The 15,151-nt window shown below is 32.4% G+C and overlaps 1 protein-coding gene across 17 annotated transcripts in view; it reads right to left on the bottom strand.

Annotated features, from left to right (window-relative positions):
* The window catches only part of LOC139525967 (interleukin-6 receptor subunit beta-like), a 73,481-nt gene that overhangs the window by 7,724 nt on the left and 50,606 nt on the right, over positions 1 to 15,151 (bottom strand). For all 17 annotated transcript variants that reach the window (XM_071321228.1, XM_071321203.1, XM_071321196.1 and 14 more), the window contains 7 exons: positions 14,311 to 14,566; positions 13,305 to 13,462; positions 12,423 to 12,609; positions 11,566 to 11,727; positions 6,517 to 6,684; positions 2,653 to 2,743; positions 1,913 to 1,973 (listed from right to left, as the gene is read on the bottom strand). In XM_071321228.1, coding sequence (XP_071177329.1) covers positions 1,913 to 1,973; positions 2,653 to 2,743; positions 6,517 to 6,684; positions 11,566 to 11,727; positions 12,423 to 12,609; positions 13,305 to 13,462; positions 14,311 to 14,566 — 1,083 coding nt within the window. The remainder of the gene's footprint in view (positions 1 to 1,912; positions 1,974 to 2,652; positions 2,744 to 6,516; positions 6,685 to 11,565; positions 11,728 to 12,422; positions 12,610 to 13,304; positions 13,463 to 14,310; positions 14,567 to 15,151) is intronic.

Genomic DNA, 15,151 nt, shown 5'->3' with positions numbered 1-15,151 from the left:
ACCAGAAACATGTACATCCCATATCTCTTTTTATGTTTTTAGATATTTATCCAATCATTTATAACAAAGAAGTTGAAATAATATGCATTATGTCTTAAAACAGAGAAAAATCACAAATTTACAGAATTGATAGCATGGTAAATATGACAAGGAAAAGCATCAAAATATGATAAAACAATAAAATAAGTATCTTATATTAACACCTAGCTATATTTTTTTCTAAGTTAAATTTATTTAGATTTGTCCCCTTCATCTTTATTTAAAGTTTGAAAAAGTTTAATCGTGGACGTGCAAATTTGTCCCGATAATATTAACCCAAAATATGGGGAAATCATCAAAGCTACTTTTAAGGGGGCTTGCGGGTCTGAATCAACTTTTTTATTTAATATAGGATTTCGCTATATTTTTATATAAAAGAACTTTATCTTATACTTAATAGAACTAGATGTGTCAAAGCGACACGATGGCCCCGTCTCAAAAAGTTGAAAAATCTTCAATTACATGATTAACACATGTGGACACAAACATGATGGTAGTCTCTGTATCTAAAATCAACTCAAAATCTGGAGGCATATAGAAGAAAAGTCTGTATAACTGATTTTGAACAATTTATCAAAGTCCAAAGCCCGTAATTTCAGCAGAAATTAGCCGAGCAGAACGAAACTTAATCTTGATCTGTAACCCATCTTGGTTAACTTACATACCAAAAATCAGCTCAATATCTGAAAGCGCTTAGAAAAAAAATCTGTATAACTGTGATTTTCAACAATTTATCAAAGTCCAAAGCCTGTAATTTCTTCAAAAATTAGTGGAGCCGAACGAAACTTGAACTTGATCTGTAACTCATCATGAGTAACTCACATACCAAAAATCAGCCAAATATCTGAAAGCGTTTTGAAAAAAAGTCTGTATAACAGTGATTTTCAAAAAATTATCACAGTCCAAAGCCCGTAATTTCGGCCGAAATTAACGAAACTTAAACTTGATCTGTAACTCATCATGGTTTACTCAAATACCAAAAATCAGCCCAATATCTGAAGGCGTTCAGAAAAAAACTCTGTATAATGGTTTGTTGCAGAATGACGGAATGACGAAATTATTTACGCTCACAACCTGCCTTCGAAAGAAGCATACATTTTTGTTAATGTCCTTTTTTTCTGTTGAACTAATAGGAGAAACAGCGATAATATCGAAATAAAAAAAAGAACTAAATTACAGAAATCCCTTAGATTTTACAATTATTTAGTTTATGTACAGCTTATTCGAAAACAATAATAAAACATATACGTCACCGATGAGTTAAAAAAGATATTTCAATTTTAATGCCAAAAAATGGCATTTTTGCACCAAAGGGAGATAATTTGGAGCTTTTTCAATGATATCTACATTTTAAAAGTCACCTGGGGCCAACTCAAATTGATTTTTTGGAATGATATTTATGATAAAGTAACAACTACTAAAGGTAATAAATAACATTTGTAATGAAAAATAAAAGTTTAATTTTTTTCTGAAAATTTTATATCAGCGAGCCTCCTTAAAGGGTCATATGGCAAAAAATTGAGTGCACCACCATATCATGTTTTCTTCACCAATTATTTTTTACAGTCACATAAACTGGAAAATCAGGTTAAGAAAACTTTTTAATTCTTTGGCTCCTCAGAGGTGTATTATAACCTTAAGCTGATTGAATACTGAATTAGCAATAAGTTTATATTATGTTAATGCGTTTACCTGATGGTTGAGGATTTCAATTATAAAGGCTAAAACACCACTCAACAACAAATTAACATGGAATGAAAATCACATTTAATGGAAGCCAAATCTTGTTAATTTCTTCTGCAAATTTATTCAAATAGAGAAAGGCCTTAGTGCATTATATCTGTTCTACATAAACTAATAAAACCATACATACTGTTTTAATAGTAGGCAGATTGATCTCTTTCACTTCTTCTGCTTGTTTTTTTAAAGAATGTCTGAAAAGTACACAAAATCTTTACGTAAAATAGGCCTTAAGTTTTCTCATTTGAATTGTTTTACATTGTCATTTCGGGGCCTTTTTATAGCTGACTATGCGGTATGGGCTTTGCTCATTGTTGAATGCTGTATTGGGACCTTTAGTTGTTAATATCTGTGTTGTTTTGGTCTCTTGTGGAGGTGTCTCATTGGCATTCATACCACATCTTCTTTTTAATAAAAGTCAATTGTATTGATTTGTATATTTATATTTTTGAAAGTATTCTGAGAACACAAGATAGTGAACTATTGGAGAACATATTTCTGGCTTCAAGGGCATTAGTTTTCTGGTTTGAATTGTTTTACATTGTCATTTCAGAGCCTTTTATGGCTGACTATGCGGTGTGGGCTTTGCTCATTGTTGAAGGCTGTACAGTCCCCTATAGATGTTAATTTCTGTGTTATTTTGGTCTCTTTTGGAGAGTTGTCTCATTGGCATTCATACCACATCTTCTTTTTTTTTTTTTATAAAAGTCAATTGTATTAATTTGTATATTTATATTAAAAGTATTCTATTCTAATTTCGCGACTTTAGAATTTGAATGATGTAGCTTATAAGGTAAGATCTAAGTTTTACATACTGGCAAAATTTGTGCACATACTAGCAAAAATAAGTTTGTTTACAGTATGATTACTTACCTACAATACACAATACCAACTATTACCAATATAACAAATGCTCCAATACCTCCAATAGCAGCTCCTAGTATCAAATTCTCTGTTTTTGATTCTGTAAACACAATGTATTATAGATTATGAGGTTTCACAGAAATCGGTAAGACAATAATATCAAGCATGGTAGCACTGGAAAAGGCATTTGCAGTATCTTACAAATCAAAGAGCTGAAAGCTCTGAAGAAAAATGACGCCACTGTCTCTAATATTGGGATAGTTTTTATGTGTCTTGATTTTCACATACCGTAGTTAGTTTAACAATGCAACATGTCTTGTAAGCATATAATTGATATTCGTATATGTGTGTGTGTGTGAAGTGAAGGTGACAACTGGCTGTTTTTTAAGACAAATGAATAGGTCAAGACTACCTGAATTGTACAAATAAATACCGTAGAAAGGCTTGTATATTTCTCACTGGTACATAGTCTGAATCCGGGTACGTTCGCGCCCACTCATGTTCGCCCCTTTCACTTTCACACCCTACATGTTCGCACCCAATCTTAATTGGTTTTGTGTTTAATAACTCTGTAAGCAAGTGTTTTCTTAGAAGTATAATTGTTGTCATTGTCTCAAAATAAAGTGAGACAGCATTTTTTTTTGTGTTGAATAAATCTTAATCAGGTTTTAGATAGCGTATTGTTAAAAATTATAATAATCCTTTCTAAATAAAGTGGTATTTTGTCAACGTTTTATTTTGTGTTGAATAACTCTTAATCATGTTTTGGTTAGTGTATTGCTATAACTTTGTTTCATTGACTTCTTTCAAAATGAAGTGAGATTCTGACTATGTTTTTTTCTGTGTGTTGAATAGATTTTATCATGTTTTGGTTATAATAGTGGATTGCTATATTTTGGTTCCTATATTTTATTGTTTCGTTGTTTCAAATCAAAGGGACCAAGCTGTTAAAAACAATTATCTTTTGTGTTTTTCCTTTAAAATCTTCAATGTTTTACTCATACCAAGCTATAAATACATTCAGTATTTACACCAAAGCAATTTAAAACAACAATCATGATTTTCCAATTATTCAACTTGAATTTGAATTAAAATTGGGCGCGAATGAGTAGAGTGCAAACGGACCTTGGGTGCGAACGTGCGAGGTGCGAACGTGTAGGGTGCGAAAGTGTATTTGGCGCGAACAGACCTGATACCACATAGTCTGAACCCCCTTCTCCCACAAAATATTAAGTAAATAATCTTTTTGTTACTGTTATCAAAGGTCTAATGAAACTCAGGTAATTTCAAAAATTTGTCACAGAATTCTAGTCAAACCGGCACCTGGTTAAATTGGCACCTGGTTAAATCGACACCTGATATAGTCAATTCGTCACCCATGTTAAATATAAATTTTAACAGTATTTTAAGCAAAAAGAGTAAAAATAAGTAAGGGGTTGCCAGAATTTTTTTCAGTATTTAAGCAAAAAGAGTTAAATACTAACTTTCACATTTTTGGGTGTTCATGTACATTTTGTATATATTTATTTTTCTCAACTTAATGACTTTTTTGGTGTATTTTTAATGATATATATATGAGTAGTCAAAATAATTATTACGTCTGGCAAGGCTTTTTTAATTTTATTCTGGGACACCTTTCTATGACCGCAAGGCTATGTAATTTTTTTCTGGGACGCCTTCCAACGAAGCCTTCCTACGAACTTCATAGGAAGACATCACAGAAAAAAAATAAAATAGCCTTGCCAGACGTCATAATTATTTGGACTAATACATGAGATATTGGATATTTTTATGCATTATTTAAACCAGTTGAGCATTTTACAGGATTGTTTGTTTAATGCTTTTTAAACTTTACTGAAAAAAAAACACCTTAAATTTGCTTATTATTTGGCATGAAAGTTTGATTTATTGAAAGGGACTCATAGTTTTCCATTTTATTTTAATAATTGTCTAATTGTTAAAACAACAGCTTGGGTAAGGGCTTCATTGTTTACCTTTATACACAACAACATAATTTCACTTTGGTTTCGTTGTTTACCTAAATACACAACAACATATTCACTATGTACTTGGTAACAGTTATTAATTAATTGAATAGAAAATATTATAACAAATATTATTGGATGCCGAATTGACGTCAAATAGGTGCCGATTTGACTAGTCGCCGTCAGCTGAAATTCGTAGCGGTTATCGGTAAAAATAATCTAAACTATCAATCGCGTTCACTCAATATAGTTTTTCACATTCCATTCATAAATCGCAAAAAGAAAAACCACTACTGACCTACCTTTTAAGTGATCGCACTGTAATAATCCTGGCCTTCACTTTTTCATAGGCGATTTTGAATGGTGAAATCAGCCATTGTTTTTACCGGAAGTGTTTCCGTGGAGTTCAATTTCATAAAATTTGCATAAAGCGCGGGAAACCTTATCACATCCATGAAAGGAACATTTCAGGAAACTGCGTACAGTGACAAATGTCATATGTAAACAAATGATCCTCATAGAAACGAAGATGGCGGAATTACAATGGAAAATATTCTGGAAAAAGTGAAGGTCAGGATTATTACAGTGCGATCACTTAAAAGGTAGGTCAGTAGTGGTTTTTCTTTTTGCGATTTATGAATGGAATGTGAAAAACTATATCTCGAGTGAACGCGATTGATAGTTTAGATTATTTTTACCGATAACCGCTACGAATTTCAGCTGACGGCGACTATAGATGCCAATTTAACCAGGTGCCGACTTGACTTGTACGTTTCAATTCGTCTGCGATCGTTTGCGGTATTTTCTTGAGAAAAACCTATTTTCCATCATCAAAGAGAAGAAGAAACTGCTTGAAAATGATTCTGGAACGCTTCATGATTGTTAAAATAAGTTAAATTCACTCAAAAAACAATTTCAAAACTTGCGATGTTTAAACAGGAAGTTTCAAAAGTACGTGTCAAAGAAGAAATTAACCGGTGAGAGTGGAAATCCGTACATAACAGATATCACTATAGTACGACTTTGAAAGCAAAACAGTTCCATCCTTTTGTAAAACAGTCTTTAATATACCTATCACATTAATGTTTGAAGGGTCTTAAGCTTATTCAAACCATAAAAGTCGGTATGAAACACCAAAACGGAATGAACAATAACCGATTACGTTTTGTAGTTTACAAATTCTAAACTGGTTCCCGTCAAACTACAACACTATGTTCGAGTGTAGTGGAATACAAGCAGAAACCAGTTAGTTTGTAAACTGGTTCCTGGCTGATTACTACACAATGACCTCTCATGCATAATGATAACACAAGCAAATTCCAGTTTGTATAGAAAATAGTAAATACGAAACCAAGCGCGGTAGGCAGAGAAATGTAATGAAGTTCAGGTCGCCAGTAATGGAACAATGACTGCGTCATTTTCCAAAAATGTAAAAATCTAGATTGTTTCTTTTCAACTGTCTGTATACAAAATACCAGGCATGGTAAACCAGTCAGGTAAAGCTATATCTCAATACCACATGGTATTAAACATGACTTATTGCAGATCCGCAAACACAGTAAAGTTTACCAATACGATACTCTGATTAAATTCACAAACATATTTTGATATTTGAACAAGCAAGAGAGACACTATTTAATCTTTTATAATAGCAAAATTTAACTTGTAAAACGTACACTTGTTCTAGTGAAATGATGAAGCAAAAGAAATAGTTAAAGGGAATTAAGCCATAGTTAGTTCTGAAGGTTTATCTTAATCCAACTTTCAAAGAAATACATATCTTTGCCTTGTTTTCGCTAATTTAAACTTCATAAATATTTTTAAAACATTTAAGTAAAGACATGATGTTAGTAATAAATCTTGTCTTAAAAACATAAAGAAAACTTACCAAAAGTCTTTGTTGACTTGAACAGGACTTTTTTAGATGTAGTCCAAGGTCCATATTGTCCCTCTTCCATTTTGGCACTTATGTTGATTATATAAGTTTGACCTTCAATCAAATTCTGTAATGTGTATGATGATTCTGAGGCAGACAATGTTTCATTCTGTTCTTTGCCTATATATGATAAAATGTTTTTAAGATAAATAAAAACACAACAATAGGTACTATAAGCAAATCTCACAAAACAAAACCATATTCTCAAGCCATATTATGAGAACATTAAATAAAAAAGCCTCTGTCAAGTAGTTTTAATGAAGTATCAGACACAAAAGTGGAGAAGAAAGCTGAATGGTTGGACCAGTCCATCACTACATACTATAATTTTGGAGACACTTTAAATGAAGACTGCTTCAATTAAAATCCAATCATCTGTTAACAATTACCATAAATTAAGGTGTTTGTAATAATAATCATGTATTTGCGTCATCTTCAAAATCCCAATAATAAAGCATTCAATAATTTCTGAATATACAGTAGAAACAAAATTGCACTGATAATAATCCATAAATACCATTATTTTTTAATGTATTCTTGCACTCCATCATTTGTATAAAATTGGAAAGCAATAGCAGAAATAATCAAAGTGCTTGTAAGCACTAAAGGGTAATGATTGCTTTAATTTAATAAGGGCTGGCATTACCTGTGAAAGGGGACGAAGTCTGTATGATTTTTTTTTTAATTTCAAACATATTTATATTTCAAAACGAAAATACCGTAAAGTTTCCGATTTTGGTTCTGTTGTTAATGATTTTACTTGTGACATATTTTAAGTTATGTCGTCATGTTCAATGTAAACAAAGAAACGCAATGCATCAGGTAACGTTAATTCATATCAAAGACAAAGAATAATTAACTAGAGGCTCGCTCACCTTGGTCTATGTGCATATTAAACAATGGACACAGATAAATTCATGACAAAATTGTGTTTTGGTGATGGTAATGTGTTTGTAGATCTAACTTTACTGAACATTCTTGTTGCTACAATTATCTCTATCTATAATGAACTTGGGCCAGTAATTAGAGTGGAAAATATTTTCTAAAAATTTACAATCAGGTGCTCCGCAGGGCGCAGCTTTATACGACCACATAGGTCGAACCCTGAATAGTTGGGGCAAGTATGGACAAAACATTCAAGCGTGATACAGCTCTGAATTTGGATTGTGATCAAATTTTTGACATTATATGGGTTTTTTACACAAAACAAATGTCAAGATTTTACAAATCAATTAAAGATTTCTTCTTCAAACTTATTTAAATCTAAAATTAAATAGTTGACACAGCATAGGTTTCTGACACAGAATGAATATGGTCTAATGAACTTTTTTTGCCTTTGAGCAATTCACTATGCTGTTGAATATTAATCCTCTCAAAAAAATGTTTGAAGAAATTTTCTTTTTATTTATGAAATCTGAAATGAGAAAAAATTAACCCCCTCCCCCCACTTTTTTTTCACATCCCTCTTTCCCTTTTTCCAAAACTGATATCAATTCAAATTTCTAATGGAGTTTGCAACAATAACTACTCTTTTAAATACATCATAAAATATTAAAATGTAAAATAAAGTGCTTGTTATCACTGAATGGTAAAGATTGGTTGGTAGTAAAAGTGACTATACATTGTATATTGTATAAAACAATGATTTAAGTTGATTCAACTACTATTCTGAACAAAGAAAGATAACTCCAATTGAAAATTTCTTGCTATTGCACAATATTGTGCAATTAGATATTTCTTGCTATTGCGCAATACTGTGCAATTGAAAATATTTGCTATTGCACAATACTGTGCAATTGAAGATTTCTTGCAATTGCGCAATACTGTGCAATTGAAAATTTCTTGCTATTGCACAATACTGTGCAATTGAAGATTACTTGCTATTGCTGAAAACTGTGCAATTGAAAATTTCTTGCTATTGCACAATACTTAATATAATAATTTTGGATCCTGATTTGAACCAACTTGAAAACTGGGTCCATAATCAAAAATCTAAGTACATGCTTAGATTCAGCATATAAAAAAAGCCCAAGAATTCATTTTTTGTTAAAATCAAACTTAGTTTAATTTTGGACCCTTTGGACTTAAATGTAGAGCAATTTGAAAAAACGGGACCAAAAATTAAGAATCTACATGTACACAGTTAGATTTGGCATATCAAAGAACCCCAATTATTCAATTTTTGATGAAATCAAACAAAGTTTAAAATTGGACACCGATTTTGACCAACTTGAAAACTGGACCAATAATCAAAAATCTAAGTACATTTTTATATTCAGCATATCAAAGAACCCCTAGGATTCAATTTTTGTTAAAACCAAACTAAGTTTAATTTTGGACCCTTTGGACCTTAATGTAGACCAATTTGAAAACGGGACCAAAACTTAAGAATCTACATACACAGTTAGATTCGGCATATCAAAGAACCTTAATTATTCAATTTTTGATGAAATCAAACAAAGTTCAATTTTGGACCCTTTGGGCCCCTTATTCCTAAACTGTTGGGACCAAAACTCCCAAAATCAAACCCAACCTTCCTTTTATGGTCATAAACCTTGTGTTTAAATTTCATAGATTTCTATTTACTAATACTTAAGTTATGGTGCGAAAACCAAGAATAATGCTTAATTGGGCCCCTTTTTGGCCCCTAATTCCTAAACTGTTGGGACCTCAACTCCCAAAATCAATCCCAACCTTCCTTTTGTGGTTATAAACCTTGTGTTTACATTTCATTGATTTCTATTTACTTATACTAAAGTTATTGTGCGAAAACCAAGAATAATGCTTATTTGGGCCCTTTTTTGGCCCCTAATTCCTAAACTGTTGAAACCAAACATCCCAAAATCAATCCCAACCTTCCTTTTGTGGTCATAAACCTTGTGTCAAAATTTCATAGATTTCTATTAACTTAAACTAAAGTTATAGTGCGAAAACCAAGAAAATGCTTATTTGGGCCCTTTTTGGCCCCTAATTCCTAAAATATTGGGACCAAAACTCCCAAAATCATTCCCAACCTTCCTTTTGTGGTCATAAACCTTGTGTTAAAATTTCATAGATTTCTATTCACTTTTACTAAAGTTGAGTGTGAAAACTAAAAGTATTCGGACGAGGACGACGACGACGACGACGCCGATGACGAGGCAGACGACGACGCCAACATCATACCAATATACGACCAAAAAATTAATGAAAACTGTTAACAAATGACTTTAAAGGGCAATAATATAAGTTATATGGTTCGCTACTGACCCCATACGGATCCATAGAGGGTTAGTAAAATGCATAGGGGGTGAGGCCGGAGGCCGAGTCCCCTATGAATTTTATTCACCCTCTATGCATCCGTAGGGGGTCAGTAGTTAACCGTATAACGAATTTATCGGACGCTGGACTTTTTCTGCGGGGTTTTGTTCAAAAATAAACAATGAAACACAACAACATTAATAGATGACGTCGCCATTAACGCATCATGAACCCCATATGAAACTTACTAACCCCATACGGTCTCATAGGGGGTCACCACGTGATGGCATTTAACCAATCACAACGTGATAATTCATTTGTGGTCCGATAACTATTGAGGATCAATTGACAATTTTGGTCATGGTGGCCATCTTGGTGGGTTGACAGGGTCACGCCAAACATTTCTTAAACTAGATACCCCAATGATGATTGTGGCAAAGTGTGGTTAAATTTGGCTCGTTAGTTTCAGAGAAGATTTATTTAAAAGATTACGGACGACAGATGACAGACGACGGATGCTAGACGCCGGACGACAGATGATGGACGCTGAACAACAGACGATGGACGCCAAGTGATAAAAATGAAATATTGGTATTGTGTTCCTTGAGTTCCTTTATTTTACTAGACTACTCAAAGTCTCAAGACAACGTGACCGGTAGAAGGAAGTAGATTTCTGCGTTCTGCGCAAATGTGGGAATTAAAAAAAGCGACAAAAATAATTTGAACGATTTTGAGTTCATTAGTACAATGATTTTTTTTTAATCGATTTTTCTACTGTAATAAAGGACTTCGTCCCCATATCAGTAGGAAGTAAAATTGAATATTGTATTGTCAATCAAGCTTTGGTTTTACTGTGGATTCGTTATTATTTGTTTGATACCAATTTTTCGTTGGTTTTGTGGGTACAGGTAAACCACACATTCAAATATTCAATGAATAACATATTTCCAAAAGGCTTTGTATACAGAGATTAGCAAAATCACGAAATCAAATATTCAGGTCTGAGGAATATGCAAGTTTTTAGCAATCCATGAAAATTGATACCCACGAAAATAAATTAATCCACAGTAGTTCATTCAACTACAAATTATGGACAATGGGAGACAACTCCTTTTTTTAAAAGATGATTTACAATGACATCATTTATATTTTTAGAACAGATATTATATTTAAATCTTTGAAGATTTAGATATCAAGTCAGTAACATAGGGTTATGATTGCATTTCATTCAATCTTTATCCAAAAATCAAATTTTGAGATGGAGGCCTTAATATTACGACCCACACTTGGAACGGGTTATCACCTATGTAAAATGCTAGAAACTACCAATCAAAAATTGAGTATGAATTAACACAATAAAGGTAGGAGGATCCCAAGTTATGCCCCTTAATAAAACAGAAAATAATTGTAGGCTTCACGTTATAAACTTGATAAGTCTTCAATCAGTTAAGAAAATGAAAACCCACATGTTTTTGCTGAAGTATGTCCCTTAATGAGGGGAAAACTTATGATCACTTCACTCTTTCTAATGGCTGCCACTTTTCATTTTCATTTACCCAACCCTAAGTACATGGGGAACCTTTGTGTTGCAGTACACATTTTTCATTATCAATAAAAGATGATTAAAATCAACAAAATGAAAACATGTATAAATTATTCAAATAATAATATAGTACATTGTATTCTGAACCTGAAATTTTCAACTTTTTGACATAATGAGCTCAATTCAAGGAGTGAAAACACTGAAAAAACCAAACTAACCTTCACATTCATCTTCTGCACTGCCAGTTGTACAAAACCGAACTTCATAAGAAGCCACTTTTCCTTGACCCTGGGTACAGGTGTATGGTTTCCATCTGATAAAAATACCATCTTCTTGGTCAGTATCTGTGGGTACCTCTAACTCTAATGGTTTCTTTGGAACTGTATTAAAGATCATATTACATATCATAAAGTACATACTAATTAATTGTTTTTTGTTAAATATTTGGATAATCTTAGAATTGATATATATTAAAAAAGTAAATATTCATTCCATCCAATTTAACAAACTGTTTTTGCCTCATATCACGAAAATGTTAAATTTAACAATTCATTCAGAAACAGTTTTTACAGAATGAATCATTGTATCCTGCAATCTTAAATAGAAATGAAAGGCTGTTTTCTAGTATTGTTAATTACTATCTTTTTATTCAACCTCTCGATCAATCCAGCGTAAGAACCTGCAAAAGAAGTATAGTCTGTATCATGTTATCAAGGTTTTTACTAGGACTGCAGTTTGACATTTGACAGACCTGCAAACTGTCCTGATTTATATCAAATAATTAAATAGGTAAGTTCTGCAAGAAAGATATACTTAGATTCAGGGAGGTTATTTAGACGGCCATCAGAAAATCCGAGATTCTCTATAGAGTGGGGCAGGACCTTTTTCAGGATGTCAGGATCGGGTGTTTTTAAGCTCAGAATTTTGGGATTGATCCTTTCGGGATCTGGAATTTCTTTTTTTGAATTTCGGGATGTTGGATTTATTTTCTTTAAATTCAGGACCTCAGAATTTTATGTTTTTAAGGCCGGAATTTCTAGATCAGGACCACTCCCACCCCTCTTTCTATACTAACCTCCTCCTTTAAAGTATACACAATGTTTGTACCATGTAATACCACTGCTGATGAACCAACCATTCTGTAAGGTTTCTTCAACAGATATTCCAAACCAATAGTCAAAATAATTCTTAGTAATACTAATTGAAACTGTTGCTTTGTTTGTAGCATTGTTGTCTAAAATCAAATTTGATTTAATAGCCTCCTGAAAATAAATAAAACAATGTAAACGTTAACAAATCAGAACCGTTTTCTCTCTTGATTTTTCCCAAATATTGAAATGGAATGAAGTCAAGGTCAAGCGAAAACTGTCTGACGAGCATAAGGACCTTGCAAGGTACGCACATACCAAATATAGTTACCCTATTACTTATAATAATAGAAAATTTAACATTACAAAAAATCTTAACTTTTTTTTCAAGTAGTCGCTGAACTATGAAAATGAACATGAGCCATCTATATACAAAGTATGATTGAAGCACCCAGGTCTTCCACCTTCTTAAATATAAATCTTTTAGGAAGTTAGCTAACCCCGCCGCCTGATCACTTTCCCCATCTCAAGCTTTCCGCAACAAAAGTCACAGGCTCAACAAAAAGACATTTTCAAAATTAGTCTTATTAGTCAGATGTATTTCGTAATAATAAATAGATTCAGTTCAAATTTCATAATATTCTATGCATTCAAAGATTGACAAAATTATTGATGTATAAAAACTTTATCCCAAAGACTTTATTTTAATGTTCCTTGCAAAAAATAACAACAGGAAATTATTATGAAGCCAACACCAGCTTAAACTTTGTTTGTTTACCCAATGTAGAGTGCTTAATTTATTGATTCACAAGAATGTTGATCATAAGAGTATTTTATGCATTAAAAAGTTTACACAATGGAATTCTTACCTTACAATTTCCGGGTTTTGTACTATTCTTTTTGCACCATGACAAATTATAGTTACAAAAGTCACCAGTACTGTTATTGATAGTTGTCAATTTCCATGTGAATAAAACTTTATTGTGACCTATAGCTTCTACGGATGTCAAACTAGGTAATGTGGGTCCTGAAAAATAGTTAAACTCAAAAGTTACCAATAGCTTCTACGGATGTCAAACTAGGTAATGTGGGTCCTGAAAAATAGTTAAACTCAAAAGTTACCAATAGCTTCTATGGATGTCAAACTAGGTAATGTACATGGGTCCTGAAAAATAGTTAAACTCAGAAGTTACCAATAGCTTCTATGGATGTCAAACTAGGTAATGTGGGTCCTGAAAAATAGTTAAACTCAGAAGTTACCAATAGCTTCTATGGATGTCAAACTAGGTAATGTGGGTCCTGAAAAATAGTTAAACTCAGAAGTTACCAATAGCTTCTACGGATGTCAAACTAGGTAATGTGGGTCCTGAAAAATAGTTAAACTCAGAAGTTACCAATAGCTTCTACGGATGTCAAACTAGGTAATGTGGGCCTGAAAAATAATAACAGCTCAAAATTTACCAATAGATTCTACAGATGTTAAACTAGGTAATGTGGGCCTTGAAATATAATTGATATAACCAATGGCTTCAATAGTCAGTGGCAATAAATCAGATAATGTTGGTCCTTAAAAGTAATAAAATTTAGATGTGACAAATGGCTTCTATAGTCAATAAACTAGGTAATGTGGGCCCTAAAACATAAAAAATAAAAAAATTGAATTGTTTCACCTTTTATAGCTCATGTAACACTGTATGGGTTTACCTTATTGTTGAAGGCCATTATTTGACCTATAGTTGCTTATATATCCACAGCATTTGAACTCTGGTGCTTTATGAGTTGTCCCTTTGCCAATCATACTACAAAATAACTACATCTCCTTATATTTACATAGTAGTCATTAAATTAGGTAACAAGGAAAAAAATTGCACTTACGAATAAACTGCGGGTAAACATAAATATGAGCATCTTTTACAGTGGGATAGCCGACACTGGTTCTCTGTGTTAGTTTTATTTGATATTTTTTCATTGGTTCCAATTGAATTTCATATGATATAGCTTCAGGTGGGATATCTTCTATTATTTCAGTAAAATTTTCTTTCTTTCCAACTTTCTCTCCAAAGGGAACTATTTCCTTCAATGTGATTCTGTATGATTGGATAATGCCACATCTCTTTATATCATCAATTGGCTGTAAAGAAAATTCAAACATATCATGTGATTTATGATAAAGAGTACAGTCTGCAGTGTTCTTCCCAGGGCCTTTTAGCATAATTGTAATGTGATGCTATCTGAAATATTTTCTGATATATAGTGTAATGGATGTGATGATATATATATATTTAGAGACTCTAAAGAGCCTGTGTCCCTCACCTTGGTCTATGTGCATATTAAATAAAGAACACAGATGGATTCATGACAAAATTGTGTTTTGGTGATTATGATGTGTTTGCAGATCTTACTTTATTGAACATTCTTGCTACTTACAATTTTCTCTATCTATAATAAACTTTGCCCTTTAGATACAGAGGAAAATATTTTGTAAAAAATTACAAAAATTTACCAAATTAATGAAAATTGTTAAAAATTGACTATACATTTTAACCCTATGTTCTATTTTTAGCCATGGTGGACATCTTGATTGGTTGGCTGGGTCACCGCACACATTTTTAAAAACAAGATACCCTAATAATGATTTGGGTTAAGTTTAGTTATATTTGACGCAGTTGTTTCAGAGGAGAAGAGTTTTGTAAAAGATAACAAAAATTTGGTAAAA

Source organism: Mytilus edulis, chromosome 1, assembly GCF_963676685.1.
Source record: "Mytilus edulis chromosome 1, xbMytEdul2.2, whole genome shotgun sequence".
Classification (NCBI taxonomy): domain Eukaryota; kingdom Metazoa; phylum Mollusca; class Bivalvia; order Mytilida; family Mytilidae; genus Mytilus; species Mytilus edulis.
This window is presented reverse-complemented; position numbering and strand designations above follow the sequence as displayed.